Source organism: Gadus chalcogrammus, chromosome 17 (genome assembly GCF_026213295.1).
Source record: "Gadus chalcogrammus isolate NIFS_2021 chromosome 17, NIFS_Gcha_1.0, whole genome shotgun sequence".
Classification (NCBI taxonomy): domain Eukaryota; kingdom Metazoa; phylum Chordata; class Actinopteri; order Gadiformes; family Gadidae; genus Gadus; species Gadus chalcogrammus.
Window position 1 is genome coordinate 16122635 of NC_079428.1, and position 21045 is coordinate 16143679.

Sequence of the window (21045 nt, forward strand, 5' to 3'; positions counted from 1 at the left end):
CAATTGACCTCGCTCCACCTACGAGTGTCCCAACAAGTCTTCTGGATCCTCATGTCTTGCCCTTGGCGAGCTGTTTTTGAACCAAGGTCATCCATTGAATGGCACGTATTGTTCGTACGCTCTCTCCACAGCTCAACCCTCCGACAGAGGGAGCAGAGAGGGGCTCGCGGCCCACGGAGGAGGCCTCCGAGGCGGGCTTCAGGGGCTCCAGCGCCCTGCTCTTTGAGCTGGAGGACAGGGTGGCCCAGGCCGCCGCCAGCGTCCAGACCACCCGGACACAGGTGAGAGCCCCCCGACCTCAAGGGGGGCCGGGGAGCCTTTCCGATACGACATACTACCCAGTTAAACTGGATACCTCTCCTAGGTCTAACATCCATGCTTTTGATTAAACCACTGTATTCATACAAGGCTACAGAGACACAGAGACAATGACCAACAGAGATAGAGTGAGGCCCTAACAACAACGATGTGTTGCGTAGCGGCGGGGACCTAGTGTGCGCGCATGTTTTTTTGTCTATCCGGAGGTTAAAGAACATCTTTTCTTTCCGACCCTCAAGGTTTCGTACATCGAGAACCGCATCGCGGCGCTCGGAGCAGCTGGCATGTCTGTGAACACGGGCAGGAGGAGGGTAAGGGCTGCTTACACACCGTCCATTATGCACCAATATACCAGCAGCGCCAGGAAGAGTCGCACCATTACCCGTACTTCAGATGGTTGATTCAGAAGTAAGATGAGGGATTTGTATATATGCATACAATCCAAGATATTGAACACTGGCGGCCACCTTTGTCATTTGGCTCTCAATTGAATGCTGGTAAGTGAGTTGGAAGCTGCGAGGGGCAGACAATGATAAACAATGTGGTATTATTATGACTGGAAGATGGATCATTGTATCGTGATGTAATAATGAATACAAAAGCTGTACAAGCTGCCTTGGCACTATGAAAGATCTGCTTGTTACATTTAAAAGACTCTCTCTGTCCCTCTCTCTCTGTCTCTCTCTGTCTCTCTCTGTCCCTCTCCCTCTCTCTCTCTCTCTCTCTCTCTCTCTCTCTCTCTCTCTCTCTCTCTCTCTCTCTCTCTCTCTCTCTCTCTCTCTCTCTCTCTCTCTCTCTCTCTCTCTCTCTCTCTCTCTCTCTCTCTCTCTCTCTCTCTTTCTCCCCCCCTCCTCTATCCTCTGGTTAGTCTGCAATCCCAGTTCCAGTGACAAGACGACACTCACAAGGTTTTCCGACGAGTAAGAACATACTCTCTGCTTCCACACACCCCTCAAGGACAAGACATGTCTTCTTCTGTTCAGACTGAAGAATTTCGCCATCCAGCTCCACAAAGATGGTTTTCCTCTTACAAGTTCACAAAAACAATGCAGTTAAAATTGCTGTGACTTTTACACTCACTACTCTCTCTCTCTCTCTCTCTCTCTCTCTCTCTCTCTCTCTCTCTCTCTCTCTCTCTCTCTCTCTCTCTCTCTCTCTCTCTCTCTCTCTCTCTCTCTCTCTCTCTCTCTCTCTCTCTCTCTCTCTCTCTCTCTCTCTCTCTCTCTCTCTCTCTCTCTCTCTCTCTCTCTCTCTCTCTCGCGCCCTCTCGCGCCCTCTCGCGCCCTCTCGCGCCCTCTCCCTCTCTCCCTCTCGCTCCCTCTCTCCCTCTCTCCCTCTCTCCCTCTCTCCCTCTCTCCCTCTCACACACACACACACACACACACACACATGTGCCGATGCGCTTTGTAGGGCCTCAAACGTTATGGTAAATTCAAATGAAGGGGCCATCAAGTTAAGTGTCTTTTATATATTTACACTAGGCAAGGAGCTAGTGATTACGGCTCATTGAGCTTACATCTGCCTATCCCATGGATAGTGCAAAGCTACAATTAAACACTAAGTACAGTTTAGCGCCTTGCTCAAGGGAAAGTCTTCGTTTGATTAGGAAAGCTGTCATTATGTCACTGGATCCTAAATCTTAATGTCTATATATTCAGGGAATTACAAGCTATGTGGATAAGCTACCCTCATGGTAAATACTGGAGAGGTCAAACCAAATGGTGCTGCTGTAGCAGGTCCCAGGGGAAATACACACCGTAACCATCTCTTAAAATGTTCTGTGTCGCAGGAATGACTTAAAGGAGGACTTGTTAAGTTCCAAATTCCTCCTTGTGTGTGTAGGGGTCTTCGCTTGGTTCGCATTTGTTGTCTCATAGCTGCTTCCATTGACTTACAGCGTTACAGTAGACTTGCTCCTGTTCATGTGAGGGGTCGGAGAATACACTTTAATTTACTTTCCAAAGGTGTCGCTTATTCAAAACATGTGCCAGTAGCAACACAACATAATTGTAGTTTCTCTACTGATCATTAGGCTACCTGTGGTACCCCACAGGTTGCACAGAGGGTATCCTCTGAGCAGTGGATCACAGCTAGCCTCATAATCACAGTTCGGAACTTATTGGAAATCTTTGGAAAGAAATCTAAATGTATTTCCATCACATGCACAGAAGATAGGCTACTGTAACCCTGCAAGTCAATGGAAGCCGCTAACAGAAAGCAAATGCTAACTCAGAGTCCCTCAAAACTGAAAACCTTAAGGGTTGCTAATCAAACACCCTTGCCACTAGCCTGGCCATTGCCAGACCAAGCTCAATCGTAGATTGCACATTGGTCTAGGGAGGTTGCTGTCATTATCCTCAGCATAAGAGGCGTAATCAACGGGTGTAGTTCCAATGACGCAATTGGATAGTCCTTCAACCAATCAGACCAACGATCTGGATGACGTACTATGCAGAGTGACAGGTAAAACTCCAGGCAGTTGTCAACAAACAGCAAACCTTTTTTGCAGGTTCTGCAAAAAATGTATATGAAAGTGGAGGGTACATACAGTCTCAGATTTCTTCCTGGTGCCCGCTAGCCTTAATGGTCTGGCTCTATAGTTATCTTTATGGATCTATCTAGTGAATGTTTAGGCCCAAGCACAGCTGAATCCTAACTCTGTGTCTGTATTGAGAAGTGGTAAAACACAAGTTGTTGTGTATTTCAGGCCAGGTGGGCAAGTTTGTGAGAAACTCAATCTACACAGGGTCCCTAACCCAGCGCAACCCTGTGGCTAAGCCCCAGAGAGGGGCACCCTGTGCGGTATGACCTCCCCTAACGCCTGGGTCCTGGAGCAACATGAAGGGTTCACTTCGCCAACAAACATACACCTTTTTCAAAGAAATCTACAGCCTCACTTTGTCCAACAAATACGGAAAAAGTATTTAAATCAGTAATTGACTAAAATCTTTGAGAAGATTTGATGATGAAAATGCTCAAAGTTGTCAAAGAGGACTTATCAAGGCCATGGTGATTTTAGATGTTAAAGTAAGAAATGGGATGTTGGGAAATGGACTCTTCAGTCGGTTGCATAACTTAGTTGTTGGGCTTCTTTCATGACTTAATGAAGTTTCTCTGGTTATGGGGGCTTATGAGTCGTATAGTAAGTAGGTGAACTGCATGAACACTGCTCTGTGGATCTCTACTTGTCCTCTTACCATAGATCCTCTTGCTCAACTCTTCTCTTTCCCAGTCAGCCTTCACAGATTCCTGTTAGAAGGTCGCTCGATTTTATGTGTTTTGTTCACATTCCGAATTCCAGAGTCCTTCAAATCCATGTCTTTTGAATTCCTGATCAACTATAACTCAATCAATCAATCAATCAATCAATCAATCAATCAATCAATCAATCAATCAACCAATCAATCAATTAAAACTGTAAGCTAATCTATTCATCTTTAACTGATCTTGTGCCTCTCTGTATGTTCATGTGTCAGTATCTTTCTAGCATTCTCTCTCTCATTGTATCTCTCTCTCTCTCTCTCTCTCTCTCTCTCTCTTTAGAAACCTGTGATGTCTCCGTGTCAATGAGGAGGAAACTCAGCATTATATGAAAGTGGTTCATCTGGCTGTGATGTGACCGTTTGTCCCGGCTCACATCCATACCGTACGGGTAGCCGTGTGCGGTGCAGTGGCCTTTGACCAGTCGCTCGCTCGTCCGTTCACAGTTACTCTCTTAGTCAAACAAAGTCCACTGTTATGTTATGCTGTTTTGAAGGTTGTATCAGCGATTTTAGGCCGAAACATAAATTATCACATTAATCTTATATTTTCTCACAATCCACTAGCTGGTAGCCCCATAAGCAGGCCGCAAAAAAACGCGTCTCTGTAGGCAGCCTATGCTCAGAGATCGTACACAAAAATAAATGGTACTACCAACACCTCAAAACCAAAATAAATAGTATTCCAACCAATCACCGACAAGGGGTGGGTGTTGTGGGGTTTTGCGCTGTGTTCATGATAGATATTCTGGATGCACGAAACATGGAAAGGAGGGACGAGCTGGCTCTGTTTGTTTGGGATCTCGCTTCAAGTACCAACAGAATTTACATCACACAACATCGCTGATACAATCTTTAATAGAAAAATGCTGATTGTGGATGATTTTATCCATTCCTATTGTTTAAGGAAGAACTCAGTATAAGGCTATCTCATTGACTCCTTATTTAGAAATCAATCACATACTGTAAACCAATCACTTTTCAGAATTTAAATCTCTCTTGGTTTTGTTTTTGTTTAATATTTAGCTGACCAAAAAAATACCAAATACAGAGCTAACACCAAACACAACTTTGTTCATGAACACAATGCAAGTATAATAACAATACCTGTGCTGTAGCATGCTTTCCTGCATATCTATACCAAAGTGATTTTTTTCATACATTTTGTATTGGGAGAAGTTTAGGTTTGTATAATTAAACATGTTAAACATGATTTTGCAGCAGCAATATTGACAGGATATTTAAGAACCTTTATGATATGAACTGTACTATATCCTAAAATGAACGTGATATGTCATCAGAGATTAAAAAAGCAGTCTAAGATGATTTTTCTTTCTGTTTTCTCTGAACACAATGCTTATTATTTGCAAACAATAAATACATTTCAAAAGTATGAATTAGCCTGTCCTTGTCTAGATAAAGGTTTGCATGGTTTGCCTTAGTCTTCATTCAGTGTCCTCAACCTGGCAACCTATGTGAGCTTCAAGTCTGCAGGAAGGGTCATCATGTCATGTACTATATTGTGCTCTGTATGAAAATAAATAATTTGATATTAGATCTTAGATAGAGATATTAGATAGAGTGATAAGAGGCAGCAGAGAGAGAGGTCAAGTTTCCCGAAGCTCCGCTAGGCATTGGAAAAAACTACTTAATTCATCGTTCAGATATACTTTATTTTATTTTATGATCATAATACCTAACAATATATAGTCTGTTTCCGTCGTCCTCCATCGCTCGATTCAACAACACATTTTGGCACTTTTATGACTCCCGGATCAGACCGCAGAAAAGCCTTGGACTTTCCTATCGACAACATGCCTCTGAACTTGGATATCTCAGGCACAGAGACTGGGAAATGCACAGACTGCAGAAAAACTGCAACAGACAGTGGCTTTATTTGAAACGAGACTAGCAGCATTAGAAAAATGCAAAGGACTCCTCCAGGATACAGTGCCGATGGGTGAGTTTGCTGAGCTAACTCAAACAAATACACAACAAGATGATCAAAGCTACACTGTATCCTTCCCGAAGCTGGACAAGAGAGAGACAGTGTCAGCTGCATCTCACTGGCACAGAGTCGGCGCCAAGCCAAAACAACATACCAAAGTGAATCAACAAGTTCACTCAACGCCAAATGCTAAGCTACCCAAAGCTAAAGTTGCATGTATCAGCCGGATTAGCCCGTCACTGAAATTAACCCTGCCGCTGAAGAACCGATTCCTGCCACGTCAAAAGTCCACGAACGCGCCTGCCGCCCATGCACCCTTGAGCCCCGAGATGTGTCCGGACGGACGGTACGGACAGAGATGGAACAAGAACCAGTCGCCACGGAGGAGGCTGCGCATGCGTCTGCCACCGTCACCTCAAGCCAACAAGGGCCCATCTCACAGAAAGCAGATGAACCTGACACTCTGATTATAGGAGACTCAACCATAAAGGATATAACCGGTAAGAAGATCAAAACATGCAACTTCCCATATGGAATGGTTAGTGATATCAACCAGAAACTAGCCACAATCATATTGGAAAACCCCAAAATCTCACAGATTATTGTGCATGCAGGATTTCATGATATTCAAAGAGAACAGTCAGAACTTCTGAAGAGGGATTACTGATCTATTGAACACTGGACAAAATACACATTAACTCATTCATCAGTGGAACCATACCAGCAGTTGACAGGGGAATAAACAGATTCAGTCGTCTACTTGCACTGAATACATGGCTTTCCAGAGTCTGCAATGAAAGAGGAAGGGGCTTTATTGACAATTTCAACTTATTCTGGGGGCGCAAATATCTTTTGAGAGCAGATTGCCTACACCCAAACAGGTTAGGCTCAAAACTGTTAAGGGACAATCTTCTCTTCTCGCTTTCCCACAAATCTCCATGGTCTGACGCACAGGCCACAGTCAGAGCACAGGTTGAGAGGAAGCGAGACTACAGCCTCCCCCACACATCTACTCTGCCACTATCTGACACACAGATAGCAGACAGCCCACAGACCTTGAAGAGAGACAACAGCCCGCCCGACGCCATCAACACTGTGCCTTCCCCCATCGCTGATGCTGGCTTGGCGAGGAACGTCCACCCCCCTCCTCTGCATTCCCCCATCGAGGATGACCTCCAGCCTCATCTCTCCCATAGCCACAACAACAACTCCAGCCCCAATGACTCCTCCCTTTGCGATTTTCCAGCTGAATTTAAGAAACTGGAATATGTTGGCATCAAACTTGCATCTGTGTCAATGACAGCATCGCCAGGTCATGGCCACAGGCTGATAACACCCAAGAGGATGGCGCCCCAGCGCCCCCCCTGTACTGATATAGGTAAAAGGAACTTTGGCTTTGACTCCCTGAAGTACATGAACCACGACATGGAGGAGAAAGGGATTGTTGGCCGCGAATGTATCCCGCTTGAGCCCTGCTTCCCGCCGCCTCGGCAGCGGTCAGCGCTAAACACCGCCTCCTCAAGCCGAGGCGGTGGTCCATCGGCAGCGAGGCTCCGGCGGGAGACGACCGCGGTCAACAATCCCTTTCTCCTCCATGTCGTGGTTCATGCCTACTTCAGGGAGTCAAAGCCAAAGTTCCTTTCCCCCAATTCATTCTCAACCATGGCTGAGATAACCCCCACTACGAGTCTCGTTGTGGAAATACCAGAGACGAGAGTCCGACGTATAACAAGGAAGTGTACAATACTTGCGTTACAGTCCTGGAGCTCTACATCTAAATAATATCATAATACATAGATATCTATATCAAATAATACATATTATCACGGCCAAAAGCTGTGTGCACGTCCAGACGATATAATGAATCACAAAGGACTTCGTCGGGTTCTCCGACGTCTCTGGTTCTTCCACTTCCACATCAATCTGTAGTAGACAGAACCGCGCGCTGCCTGCTGCCTGCTGCCTGCTGCGGTGGTGGTTCGCGGCGGTTCGTGGTGGTGGTGCCTCGAGGCAACCGGCGGCAGGCAGCATGTCGCAGTTCATGTACTTCGATGTCGTTCTGCCATTGCATTCAAAATTCTGTAACTAGCCTGTTACTACGAACTTAGCAACTACCGTACACGGATTAGCATTTAGCACTAGCTCAATCACGACTCCTTCAGAATTTCGGTGGGTGGTTACGAACCAACCAAGTGGGCAGGGCCTTGAATAATAATTTGACAACGCTACGTCACAGTGTCACCTTATCCAGATCGGCTCATTTCTTCTGCCTTTTTCCTTTCATTGGCTATTGCATACAGCAGACAAACTGCATAGATTTCAAACTTACCACCGGTCACAAACTTATTCTGACCTATGTTATTTAACAAACAATAGTAAAAATGTGATTTTAATGGCATGGGCTCTTTAATGTGAGGTCTCTTAATAACAAATCATTTTTAGTTAATGATTTAATTGCCACTTCTAAACTGGATTTTATGTTTTTAACTGAAACATAGCATAGGAACAAAATAACAGTGCACCCGTTTTAATAGAGACAGCTCCTCCCAACTATAACTTTTTTGATGCATGTAGATCTGGAAAAAGAGGTGGAGGGGTTGCTGCTGTATTTAAAAATGTATTTCAGGGGAAACAGATGTTATTTGCACATATTCTGCAAATTTTTTCGATGACTTCACAGAATTACTGTCTAGCATCTCCACAGAATTTGACTGTCTAGTTATAACTGGTGACTTCAATTTTCATACTGATGATTTGAATGACAAGTGTACAAAAAACCTTTTTACCATTTTGGACACATTTGAACTCAACATGTGAAAGAGGCTACTCATTGTAAGGGGCACACTCTAGACCTGGTTATCACAAAGGGCCAAGGGCGTCAGTTTGTTTTTAGAAGTGGTGGGGACAATAACCATAAGCTTGAGTGTGGTCTGAAAAGTGCTGGGTACCCTTATGTAAGCTATTCATCCATTCAACGCTGCATTACAATATGGTCTACAGTGTATTGTCAGGTGTTGAAATTATTCGAATATTCGAATACTGGTTCGGAAAATTAGTATTTGAAGCTTAAATCAGTATTCGGAGCTTCGTTATTTTTTTTTTCTACGTAGGTGACTTTACCAGAGCGAGGGAGGCAAACTATAAGCGTCAGCGACACCAAGCAGAGAAGCGAGAGAGGTGGAGGAAGAATAGATATCTTGTTTCCCTTTACTTTATAACACAACATTAGCGGGATCTCTGGAGGAAAAGTAATACTTAAAACCTTAGATTAGTTGTTTGTTTACGTTCGCTGTACAGCGCCGCGCCAATCAACTGTGACTGGCTTGCTGCAGAGCGTGAGCGTCTGGGAATACCCGGTCAATATAATGGATATAATATGGACACATAAGACAATCAATATTCGGTATTTGTTATGGATTTAACAAATTCCCTGAAAAGATGCACGTTCCAGGATGAATTGAAAAGCTCCCGTAAGGGCTGAGATGACAGAGAACAGCTGATTTGGAACGGAGCAACAGCTGTTCGCTTTCACGGGGAAAAACTAAGGAACTTCAACCTACTTAGGCCTACTAATTAACGTTCAAAAAGCTATTAAATCTTCAACAAAATATGCAGATACTGTCAAAATCGGTTCCAGGGAGTATATAAGGATTATTAATGTTGTTTTTGATGGTGTTTTTTTCTGGAACGAGTATTCGAATATTCGCTCGGAAAAACCAACGAGTATTCGAAGCCTGAAAAATGGCATTCGGGCCAGCCCTATGAAGATCCTATTCGAACAATAAAAGTTGAAAACCACAGTTTGTGTTTTGGCTTGTTTTGCAAAACAGCGTTGGAAACACCAGGGTATTGGCTCGATATATGTAGGCCTGATACTAATACACACAGGACAAAGAACAGTGTTGGCAATTTAACACTTATCTTGACATCGACAGAGTTTACCAGACAAACAATGCCAGACTGTAAAGGGGGTACGAATTGAAACGAGGTACTGAGCATCAGCCTTTTGAAGACGCACAAGGGCTGCTGGTAGCATATGTTATGCTGCATTAAAAAAAGAAAAATACAAGCACCCAGAGGAGAATTGCATCTGCCAAATCCTGACCACCAGTAAACACTTGCGAAGGACCAATGTAGACTTCACTCGTTACAACATCATAAGAAAATTGTCCGCAAATAAAATCCCCTTCAGTTTAGGATAATCACACAGGTTATGCGAGAACATATTTATGTCAGGATAGGCCTACCAGGCTCCAAGTCGTCACATATCTCAATCAGACAAAACCAACTATAACCACATTGGCATAGCAATCGCACCGTGTGTAGCTGCTACTAGCTGCAATCTACATATACAACGCATACTAACTGGAGCACCAACCAGAATCAGATCAAAATCGCTTGGGACCGTTGGTAACCTTTGGCCAGGTCATCACGATTCACGAGCAAACAGAACCAGCAGCAAAGTTTACGTAAACCAATTTCTTACCTTATGTGGCCCTCCACATGCAGGCTAGATGACGTATCCATATCGATATCCAGTGTCACAAACATGCTTTTTATAGGAAGCAAAAGGACCGGCTATTTTCTGAATAAAAATGTCAATTTTGGCTGTCTGTCTTGAAACTTCTCCAGTGCGTTCACCCCAAAATGCAACGGGACGACAAGATGCCATACAAAGTGAACGTATAGACGCGTATCGGGCGAGTATTTTTGATTTGTCGCGCCACACTTTCGCCGTGCACAGGCAAGCGCGTTCACGAGGATTTGTGCCGCGAAAAATTTCAACTTTGACACGAATTTCGCGTGATGACAGCCAATCAGCGTTCAACAGCGTGGCCACTGAGTGACATGTGTAACGTAACAGCCAATCAGCGTTCAACCGTCAAACTCAGCGCAGTGCAGTCCGGGGTGTACTGCAGCATGGAGGAGAAAGTGATTGTTGCCGTTTGCGACTCTCGGAGCTCTATATATAATAGTATATAATATCATATAATTGTATATATAATATCACGGCCAAAAGCTCTGTGTGCCTCCGGATGGCCGTAGCGCAGGGAGCTCATAGGGATTGGGCTTCTCAGGAGTCGGGGTTTGTTTACCGGCGTTGCCATGGGTTCCGGTCTTGTGTGTTCCAACGGTTTATTAGGTAGGCCTATCTAATAAATGATGTCTTCGAGCGCGCCTATCACATGATTTTAGACTCGACGATTTCGGTTGAGTATGTGGGGATTTTAATTTTATTTTATTTTTTTCCCCTTTTTTAAAAGTGGTGGGGACAAAATTCGTTTTTCAAATAGTGGGGGGGACATGTCCCCCCCGTCCCCCCCGTAATCGACGCCTATGCAAAGGGCCTCAATGTTTCTGATCTCTCTGTGACTGATCCTTCCTTGTCTGACCACTTTTGTGTTTTCTTTAACATATATTTTATTCCCGACATACAGACAAAATCAAATACTGTCAAAAAACGGTATATCAATGAAGATTCTAATATACTTTTTAAAAAGGCCATCTCCTGGCTACCACCTCTAAACCCATGTTCTGCTGATGATCTTGTAGAAAACTTTAATTTGAAAAATTTGAAAGTCATAGATGTCATTGCACCTTATAAGGTTAAAACGATTTCTGGAAAGCAAAAGGCACCCTGGAGAAAAGCTGCTTCTGTAACGGCACAGAAAAAAGAATGCAGGAAGGTTGAACGCATCTGGCGTAAAGCAAAACTTCATATTCACCATGATATCTATAAAGAGAGCCTCCGTGCCTACAATTTAGACTTAAAAAATGCTAGAGAAACATTTTTATCCAATATCATTAAAACCAACACTAATAATGCAAAAACCCTATTTGCAACTGTTGACAGACTGACCAACCCCCCAACACAAATTCCACCTGATCTCCATTCCACGCAGAAATACAATGAGTTTGCAGCTTTTTATACTGATGAAATTGAAGGCATCAGACAAGCCATCAATATATCCACTTCAAACAAAAATGTTGGACTACCACCCTGTTCAGGCAAAAGTAACGTGGCAAGGATGGCAAAATCTTGTGGAAACTGTGACACAACTAAAGCCATCCACCTGTTGCCTTGATACTTTACCTACCAACCTCTTTAAGAATGTTTTCGACTGCCTAGCAGTAGACATATTGCAGATAGTTAACAACTCTCTCCAGTCAGGCAATTTCCCAAAAGCTTTGAAAACTGCAGTTATTAAACCCCTTTTAAAAAAGCGGAGCCTAGATGCCTCTATTATTAACAACTACAGACCAATATCAAATCTACCCTTCATGAGTAAAATCATTGAGAAAGTTGTCCTCCAGCAACTTAATCTCTTCCTGGCATCAACTGGTTGCTATGACACCTTCCAATCAGGATTTCGACCCCTGCACAGCACTGAGACCGCCCTTATTAAAGTTGTAAACGACATCCGTCTTAACACAGACTCTGGCAAAACCTCAATACTAATGCTACTTGACCTCAGTGCTGCATTCGAAACTGTAGACCATACATTACTTCTGGACTGGTTAGAAAACTGGGTGGGGCTTTCAGGTACTGTCTTAAATTGGTTCAGGTCCTACCTACAAAATAGGAGCTACTTTGTTTCCATTGGCGACTTTGTATCAGAATCAACCAACGTGACATGTGGAGTCCAACAAGGTTCGATCTTAGGACCCTCTTTATTCAACATTTACATGCTCCCACTTGGGCAAATCATGCAAAATAACAATATTGACCATCATTGCTATGCTGATGACACGCAAATCTATGTATCGCTATCACCAAATGACTATCGGCCCATAGATCTGCTGTGCCAGTGCATTGAGCAAGTGAAAGAGTGGATGTGCCGAAATTTCCTTCAACTAAATGAGGACAAAACAGAGATAATTGTATTTGGTTCTAAAACGGAAAGGCTTAAAGTAACCCAACACCTTCACTCTCTGTCCCTGAAAACCTCAATCAAAGCCAGAAATCTAGGGGTTATCATGGATTCAGATTTACATTTCGAAAGTCACATCAAATCAGTTACAAAATCGGCATATGTTACGTAGGTGGGTTGGCTCATCTTTATTATCGTATTCCGTTCAATGTTAACATCAGGTTGGTATAGGTAGTTATTTTGTATGAGGAATTTAATCCCTTTTCTTTTCCCCCCCCTCTGCTCAGGTACCCCCGCCCCTCCCTGTAGAGTATCCTGCAGGCCCAATGGTGACAACAGCTGAGGGCAATTACAATCAAAAGGGGCGGGTGGATAAAGCCTGTGCTCTCCCACACCACTTGGCTCTAAGCCACGGTTGATACTGGTTGCATCGTGTTTGGGCTTTCATGCCATTGTTTGTAGGCTCTTTAGCCTTCATTATGTTGTCTTGCTGGTCTTGCCCGGCAAGTTAGATTTCCCTGGCGATAGTCATTTGCTTGTGTGGTACTAGTTTGCATTATCAAGCTGAGTAGGTTATTGTTTAGTGCTTGTTTGTCTTACTGTTGTTCCTGTTTTGTTCTCCCTTTCCCTTATCCCTTTCCAGTCACTAAATATTATTATTCACTTTAGAAAACGTGTTTGCTTTGGATCCTTTCTACTACCGGGTCCTGTGCTTTGGCACCTGCTGTACGAGCTGAGGTCACGCCAGCCCTATTCAGTGTAGGCTGTGTACATTTATAGTTTAGTTAAATACATTTGTATGTGACATGGGGGCTCGTCCGGGATTTGAACCCGGGACCTCTCACTTATCAACTTAAAAATGTAGAAAGGCTTAGAGGGCTCATGTCCACCGAAGACTTACAAAAACGTGTACATGCCTTTATCACTAGTAAGTGTCACGGTCTCTCCCACCAGATCCTAGCTTCCGCTAGTTCACTCTGTTTTAGTCTTGTCTGTCCCTGTTTGTCTCTGTCTCAGTGTTTCATGTGCGGGGGCGTGGCCACGCAGTTCAAGCTGTTCCAGCCACGCTGATCACCCGCACCCGACAGTCATTTCTAATCAGGACCCAGCATATCTACCCCAGCCTTCCAAACATTCTTCGCCGGATCGTCAGTTCTACTTACCCTGTTGAGTATCCTCTTGATTCTTCGAGCTCTGTATTCCTGTTTACTCGTGTTCCAGTCTCCGTTCCTAATCCATCTGTCCCCCTACCAGTCATCTCCACCACGTCCATTCTCCAACCCTGCTCTGCTGCCGGAGTTCCATCTGCACCGTGTCGTCGGGTGTGGTTGTCGGCTCGGCTGCCTGCTGACTCCCCCGCCTCCGGTTCGGGCCTCCCGGCACGTGGACCGCCACCACCTGCACCACCTTTAACCATCCGTGTAGCAATAAACCAGTCAATTGCTATCATCCTCGTCTGTGGTGATTTGTGCCGTGCGTTTGGGTCCACCCTGTCTTGAGTCAATAGTACGATCCGGCCAAAACATGGACCCAGCCGACACAGATGACGCAGCGGAGAGCGGTTGGCGTGACGACGCATTGAGGGACGTTTTTCAGCGATCTCTGGCCAATCACCTACGGGATGAGATCGAGTTGCGGGACGAGCCGCCCGATTTAGAGGCGCTCATAACTCTTGCCATGCAATTAGACAATCGCATTCGGGAGCGAAGGAGGGAGAGTGCTGTCCGGATCCCGTCATCCGCTCCCTTCCAGCCCACGACAGCGAGACCTCCGCCGCGGATCACCGATACCTTCCGAGAGTCTCTGAGTCTTCCCGAGCCTGAGCCCATGCAGCTGGGGCGCGCACATGGCACATCTAACCGTGGAGGAGCGCTACCAGCGGCTTCGGTCAGGTTCCTGCATGTATTGCGGGAGGATGGGTCATATCCGCCTCCACTGTCCTCTGCGTCCGGGAAACGGACCGGCTCGGTCGTAATGGGAGTTTACCGATCGAGTTGCATTCCCAATTATGTTAACTCCCGTATCTTGCTCAAGGCCACACTCTCGTGGCGGAACCACTCATTACACCTCTCCGCCTTCGTCGATTCCGGAGCAGACGAGAGTTTTTTAGGTGGCTCGACAGCTGGGAGTAGACATCATTCCACTCGACGTGTCTATGGAGGTGAGTGCTCTCAACGGAATGCACCTGACAAGGATAGAGCATAAGACCGCTCCCTAGTCCCTGCTGCTTTCCGGGAACCATCAGGAGCAAATTTCTTTTCACCTCATTGAATCACCCCAGACTCCTGTGGTCCTGGGTCATCCCTGGCTTCGCCTTCATAACCCCAGTTTGGAGTGGGCCTCCGGTAAGATCTCTGCTTGGAGTACCCATTGCTTATTGAACTGCTTACGTTCCGCCTCAGCACCGGTGGCAGTCGCTCCAGTCTGTTCCGGAACCCCCGGACCTCACGTTGGTGCCCCTGGATTATCACGACTTGGGCCCGGTATTCAGTAAACAACACGCACTATCTCTGCCACCACATCGCCCGTACGATTGTGTTATTGACTTACTTCCTGGTTCCCCTCTCCCTAGCAGCCGCCTATTTAACCTCTCGCGCCCGGAACGAGAGGCCATGGAGGGGTATATCCGGGACTCTCTTGCTGCGGGGCTTATTCGTCCCTCATCCTCACCGGTAGGGGCAGGGTTTTTTTTCGTTGCAAAGAAGGACAAGACCCTTCGTCCCTGCATTGACTATAGTGGACCCAACGATATTTCGGTAAAGAACAAATATTCGTTGCCTCTCATAGACTCAGCCTTTGTTCCTCTGCGGGGCGCTACCGTTTTCACTAAACTGGACCTCCGTAATTCCTACCATTTGGTTCGCATCCGCGAAGGGGACGAATGGAAGACGGGCTTCACTACTCCGTTAGGTCACTTTGAGTACATGGTGATGCCTTTTGGACTTACCAATGCCCCTGCAGTATTTCAGGCCCTGGTCAATGACGTTTTGAGAGACATGCTCCATCAGTTTGTTTTTGTGTACATTGATGACATTCTGATTTTCTCTCGGTCCCTCGCAGAACACAAGCTGCATGTTCGTCAGGTCCTGCAGCGTCTTTTGGAGAATCGGCTGTTTGTCAAGGCGGAGAAATGCGAATTCCATGTGCCATCAGTGGCCTTCCTGGGATTCATCATTGGCCAGGGGAGGCTAGAGATGGACCCAGGGAAGGTAACTGCTGTGACGGATTGGCCTACTCCCACCAATCGTAAGCAGCTCCAGCGTTTCCTGGGATTTGCCAATTTCTACAGACGGTTCATCAGGAACTACAGCCACATCGCCGCACCTCTCACAGGCAGCGCTCACCTCCGTCAAGGTGGCATTCAGATGGACCCCAGAGGCTGCGGCGGCCTTCGGGGTGTTGAAGCGGCGCTTCGTCTCTGCCCCGGTTCTCACGCAGCCCGATGGCAAGCTGCAATTCGTGGTCGAGGTTGACAACCGGACACCGGGGTTGGAGCAGTGTTGTCTCAGCGCTCAGCCATGGACGGTAAGCTTCACCCTTGTGCCTTCCTCTCTCGAGGGCTAACTCCCCCAGAGCGGAACTACGACGTGGGAAATCGGGAGCTCCTCGCCGTCAAGCTCGCGCTGGAGGAGTGGCGTCACTGGCTGGAGGGAGCGGAGTTGCCGTTCATCGTGTGGACGGACCATAAAAACTTTAAATCTGCAAAGCGGCTCAACTCTCGCCAGGCCAGGTGGGCGTTATTTTTTGGTCGGTTTAAGTTCTCTCTTTCTTATCGCCCAGGTTCCCGCAACACCAAGCCGGACACCTTGTCCCGTTTGCACTCCGTGGACGAGGAGTGTTCAGAGTTGGACTCCATCCTACCGCCCACCTGCGTAGTGGCCTCGTTGGTCTGGAAAATCGAGTCCTTGGTGACCCAGGCCCAGGCTCACCAGGCCAATCCGGGGACTGGTCCTCCCGGTTGGTTGTTCGGTCCGGATGCAGTTCGCTCGGACGTTCTGCAGTGGGGTAATTCGTCGAGGCTGGCTTGTCATCCCGGGATCAACCGCACCCTGGCCTTCCTGCACCACCGGTTCTGGTGGCCTACCATGGATCGGGACACGCAGTCTTTCGTCGCCGCATGTGCCACCTAGCAACGCAGCAAGACATCCAACAAACACTGGTCTGGACTGCTTCACCCCCTGCCTATCCCCAGTCGTCCGTGGTCCAACATCGCTCTGGATTTCGTAACCGGTCTCCCTCCATCCAGAGGTAACACCACCAATCTCACCATTATAGATCGGTTTTCGAAGGCAGCCCACTTCGTCGCAGTGCCCGGACTTCCCTCCGCGAGAGAGACCGCAGAACTCATGGTATCCCAGGTTTTCCGCATACACGGCATCCCCGCGGACATCGTCTCGGACCAGGGTCCCCAGTTCATCTCCCAGGTGTGGCGAGCCTTCTGTTTGGCTCTAGGAATCACGGCCAGTCTCTCTTCTGGTTATCATCCACAGACCAACGGTCAGGCGGAGCGGACAAACCAGGAATTGGAAGGCATGCTGCGCTGTGTCACAGCCGCCAATCCCGCCTAATGGAGCCTTCATCTTCCCTGGATGGAGTACGCGCACAATACACACCGTAATGACACTACCGGAATGTCCCCCTTTCTCTGCTCCCTGGGCTACCAGCCCCCGCTGTTTCCCTTGCAGGAGGCAGAGATTGTTGTTCCCTCGGTTCGGGCCCATATCCTACGCTGCCAACGTTAATGGAACAAGGCTCGGGCTGCACTGCTTCGGCAGGCCAACCGCCACCGGACATCGGCGCCTCGATACGTTCCCGGCCAGAAGGTCTGGCTCTCAGCGAAGGACCTCCCGTTGAAGGTAGCCTCTCGGAAGCTCGCGCCCCGGTTTGTTGTTCCTTTTGAGATGGAGGCCATCATTAATCCTTGTGCTGTGCGTCTCCGGCTCCCCCCTTCTCTTCGGGTTCATCCCACTTTTCATGTCTCATTGCTGAAACCTGTCTCCTCCTGTCCTCTGGCGGCCGCTACGCCTGCTCCACCGCCACCGCGCATCATTGACCGTCACCCGGTGTGGACGGTCCGGCGGTTGCTGGATGTCCGCCCTAGGGGGCGCGGATTTCAGTACTTGGTAGAATAAGCCTTCTAGACCACTAAGATCCTCTGAGACCAATCTGTTAATTATCCCCAGAGTAAACACGAAACATGGGAAAGCAGGATTTAGTTATTATGCAACAAATTGCTGGAATAAACTCCCAGAGGATTTAAGACTTGTCCCAACTCTGAGCACCTTTAAAACAAGACTGAAGACTTTTATGTTTGCTTTAGCTTTCTGCTAAATCTTAAATACATTGCACTTTCTAAAAAGCTTTTTTAACTTTGCCTTTATTTTCTATCTTAATATTAAAATGCCTTCTTAACTTTCTATTTTACCCATTTCTTTGCATATGTTTTCTTTTACTTAGCTATATAAATAAAGTTGCCTTGCCTTATATATTTATTCAAGATTCAGTTTAGTTGGTGTAGCATACAATTGAATAACACACTGCTTTGAAACAACTAGATCAATGGCAAAGCTACCAAGTGACATCATCCATACCATTCAGAATTAGTACAACACAAACCTCACCTTGCCTCATTATTCATACACCATTTAAACAATAAACACTGTTCATGAAGGAATTTGGCCGTGACATTTTCTTTCCGATTTCAACATCTGTGGATGCTCTCTGTACATGTCTCATACCCTGACCAAGCAGTCTCTGGAGATCTTCAGTGGAAGTGTCCCCCAGGATCAGGCGCGACAGTACACCTGTCTGAGCTGGGCTGACGACTGTCTTTGACTGTGTGATCTGGAGGGGGACATTGGCTCAACACGGGCCGCTGGGTTTCCATGGCGGTTCTGCAACTGAATGAAAAGACTCCTTCCATTTGATTCCCTTCCCCTTCCATTTTTATTCTTTCAACATAATGAATGTGTTGAATCTGCCTGTCCTAAACATACCTTTGCCACCTGCCACTTGACCACGCCCAGCTCACCTGTTGGGGGAGGGGTGGAGCCTATAAATTGTTTGTGCACACTTTGGCTCGCTTGGCACTCACCACCAGCACGCTCATCCATCCTGTGTGCGTCTCCAATGAACGTGAGTCAATCTATTAATTTGATTTAGCTTTGGTTTATGACCAGATTCCTTTGTTTGTTAGACATGTGCCATGTGCCTTTGTTCATTTATTTAATTATATTATCTTTTTGTTATCCCCTTTATGCAGCACACAAAGATGAGTGAAATTGATGCAAGATAAAGCATCAAATAAACCTGAAGAATAAGAAAATAAACCAAATTGTGTTCCATCAAACCCTGCCTCCTCCCTGCTCTTATTCATGACCCCTACCACTGTCTTCTGACCGAGACACTGCCTGCTCGCCAAACCTCACTCCACCCGAATCCCTATTTACATCAACCTACCTACAGTTCCTACAGAATGGATCTAAAACGTTCTGTACTGGGCATTAGGTACAAAAGCTGTGGAGATTACACAGTGTGTGTGTGTGTGTGCATGTGTGTGTGTCACTACACCTCCAAGTACATTATAAAAGGAGAGAGGACAGCGACCGATGGCTCTCTATGGCACAGATCATCTGGTCCTTGTGCTCGATGCTCCACAAGGCTCCCTCTCTCCCGCTCTAGACTGAGGGAACAGTGAAGACTCCAGGAGCTCTGAAGGTAAGGCCGTTTGGATCTGTATTCCTTATTCACTCAGTGGGATTGGTTCATCAATGACTCTTTAGTTTAATTAGTCCAGCACATTATTCCAGTAATGATTGACAGGTGTAAATAGTCAAGGTTAGCACTTTGAACAAATATTTGCACAAATAAATATAATATTATATCAAATTATATTCCAAAAATATATAAGGTATTTTGATATTCTAATGTCATTTCGAAAAATGAAATATTTGGTGGATTAAGAATTAAATGCAGCTACTGTACTATATTGCATTTACAAATGTTTGCCCAGGGTTGTTGTCTTTTCTACGATTACTCATTTGGCAGACACACTCAGAAGTCCTTAATGGATGTCTGCTCTTGCCGTTGTGCTGTGTTTCAGATTTTTGGAATATTCTGTGGTTTATACGAGCTCTCGAGTGCTGCAATGAGAGGGTGTGTGTTGCTGTTTGCGCTGATGCTAGTTGTGAGACATGGCCTGTGTAAAGACCAAGGACAGACCAGTATCAACTCCTTGGACATCATGAGTAAGTATTCGCTAGTTGGCAGAACTCATTGTTTCCATTCCTCTTAATTTCTCACTCACTCTTTAGTCGTCATTTTAGACCCATTGTTGGAAACAAATACTGTTCCTTATAAATCACATGGAATAAATTATGGCATCATCAAAGTGCAATGTTTTTTTGTTTTTTTACAGTTGGAATCCTACATTGAGTATTTTTAATGTGAATAAAACATACATCTAATAGTTATGTTAATTATATCTATTGTATGCAAATTAATATGAAGAAACAGAAGGCCTATTTCATATTTTTAATTTAGACCTTGAGCTGTAATAATGGATTTTAAATGTCTGAAAGATTGGCATCAATAACCTCCAATAATAAGTAGAAGATCATTTTACTGTAAGTGGTCACAGAGTTCCTAAATTGTGGTTATGAAAACCACCCTTTCTGAAGACAAGTTGTGTTTGGTTATTGTTTCCTGGTGTAGAGCCGGAAATCGACCCGTACTGGTACACGGGCCGGGGCATTCGGCCCGTGGGACGCTTTGGACGCAGAGTGAAGGCCAGGAGGCCTCACATTCACCTGGCGAGGAAGCCTCCCCTTCCCCCATGCAAACTCAGACGCAGCCCGTCTGCAGCCTGCACACACCACTGGCTTTTCCAGTAACGAGGAGCCCTTTTTGTAAATCTTTGTCTCTTCTTCGGTTTTAGTTCATATTTACTTGAAGCTGCTGCTGTAAGTTAAAGAGTTGCAAATAGAGAGACTGCATAAAGATCCAAGATTTTGAAATAAACTAACACTGCTAACACTTCACTCCCTATATAACGTACCATGTAGATGACTACGCTATTCACTATATGAAACACTATAAATACACACATCTACAATATTTGACACAACTTATAATAATGACCAAATAGTGCTAAACTATTGTGTTGTAACCATTGTGAAAAGGTTTGCAATGGTTTATGGGATGAGTAGTCCCTCACTCGTTCACAAAAAATGATCGGCAGTCTTGTACCTTTGTACGGAAGAGGATTAGGGCCACACATAAAAAACAATTAAGTTCTGACTTTAATGTGTGTTCATTTTTTTTATGTGTGGCCCCTATCCTCTTCCGTGCCTTTGCCTTTTCTTCCAAATATTTTATCAAATATATTTGATCAAATATCAAATCAATATTTTATGGTCACGAGTAGCCTGACGGATGATTTGCTTGGTTTCAGGCTTACAACTCTTCATATATTGATTTTACGTAAAGTCAGGGGAGAAAATTAATTAGGCGCCCCAGTTGCGTTTGGCGATGAGGATGACGACTGTTGTTGCATTTCATGCAGCTGTGATCGACAGGCGAGATGTAGTCCATTTACCAATCAGGGAAGATATGGCCACGAAGACGGTCAGAGATGAGCCGGGGGCAG

General features: G+C 45.7%; 1 protein-coding gene and 1 long non-coding RNA gene across 4 annotated transcripts in view; both read left to right on the forward strand.

Annotated features, from left to right (window-relative positions):
- mlphb (melanophilin b) overlaps nt 1-5132 on the forward strand; it is a 44830-nt gene extending 39698 nt beyond the window's left edge. For all 3 annotated transcript variants that reach the window (XM_056575510.1, XM_056575512.1, XM_056575511.1), the window contains 5 exons: nt 132-281; nt 558-629; nt 1187-1238; nt 3026-3120; nt 3862-5132. In XM_056575510.1, coding sequence (XP_056431485.1) covers nt 132-281; nt 558-629; nt 1187-1238; nt 3026-3120; nt 3862-3888 — 396 coding nt within the window. In that variant the 3' untranslated portion in view covers nt 3889-5132. The remainder of the gene's footprint in view (nt 1-131; nt 282-557; nt 630-1186; nt 1239-3025; nt 3121-3861) is intronic.
- Nucleotides 5133-18447: 13315 nt separating this feature from the next.
- LOC130370278 (uncharacterized) lies at nt 18448-20803 on the forward strand. The gene is made up of 4 exons (XR_008893005.1): nt 18448-18533; nt 18661-19115; nt 19501-19645; nt 20112-20803. It is a non-coding gene; the product is annotated as an uncharacterized LOC130370278 (long non-coding RNA).
- The last annotated feature ends 242 nt before the right edge of the window (nt 20804-21045 follow it).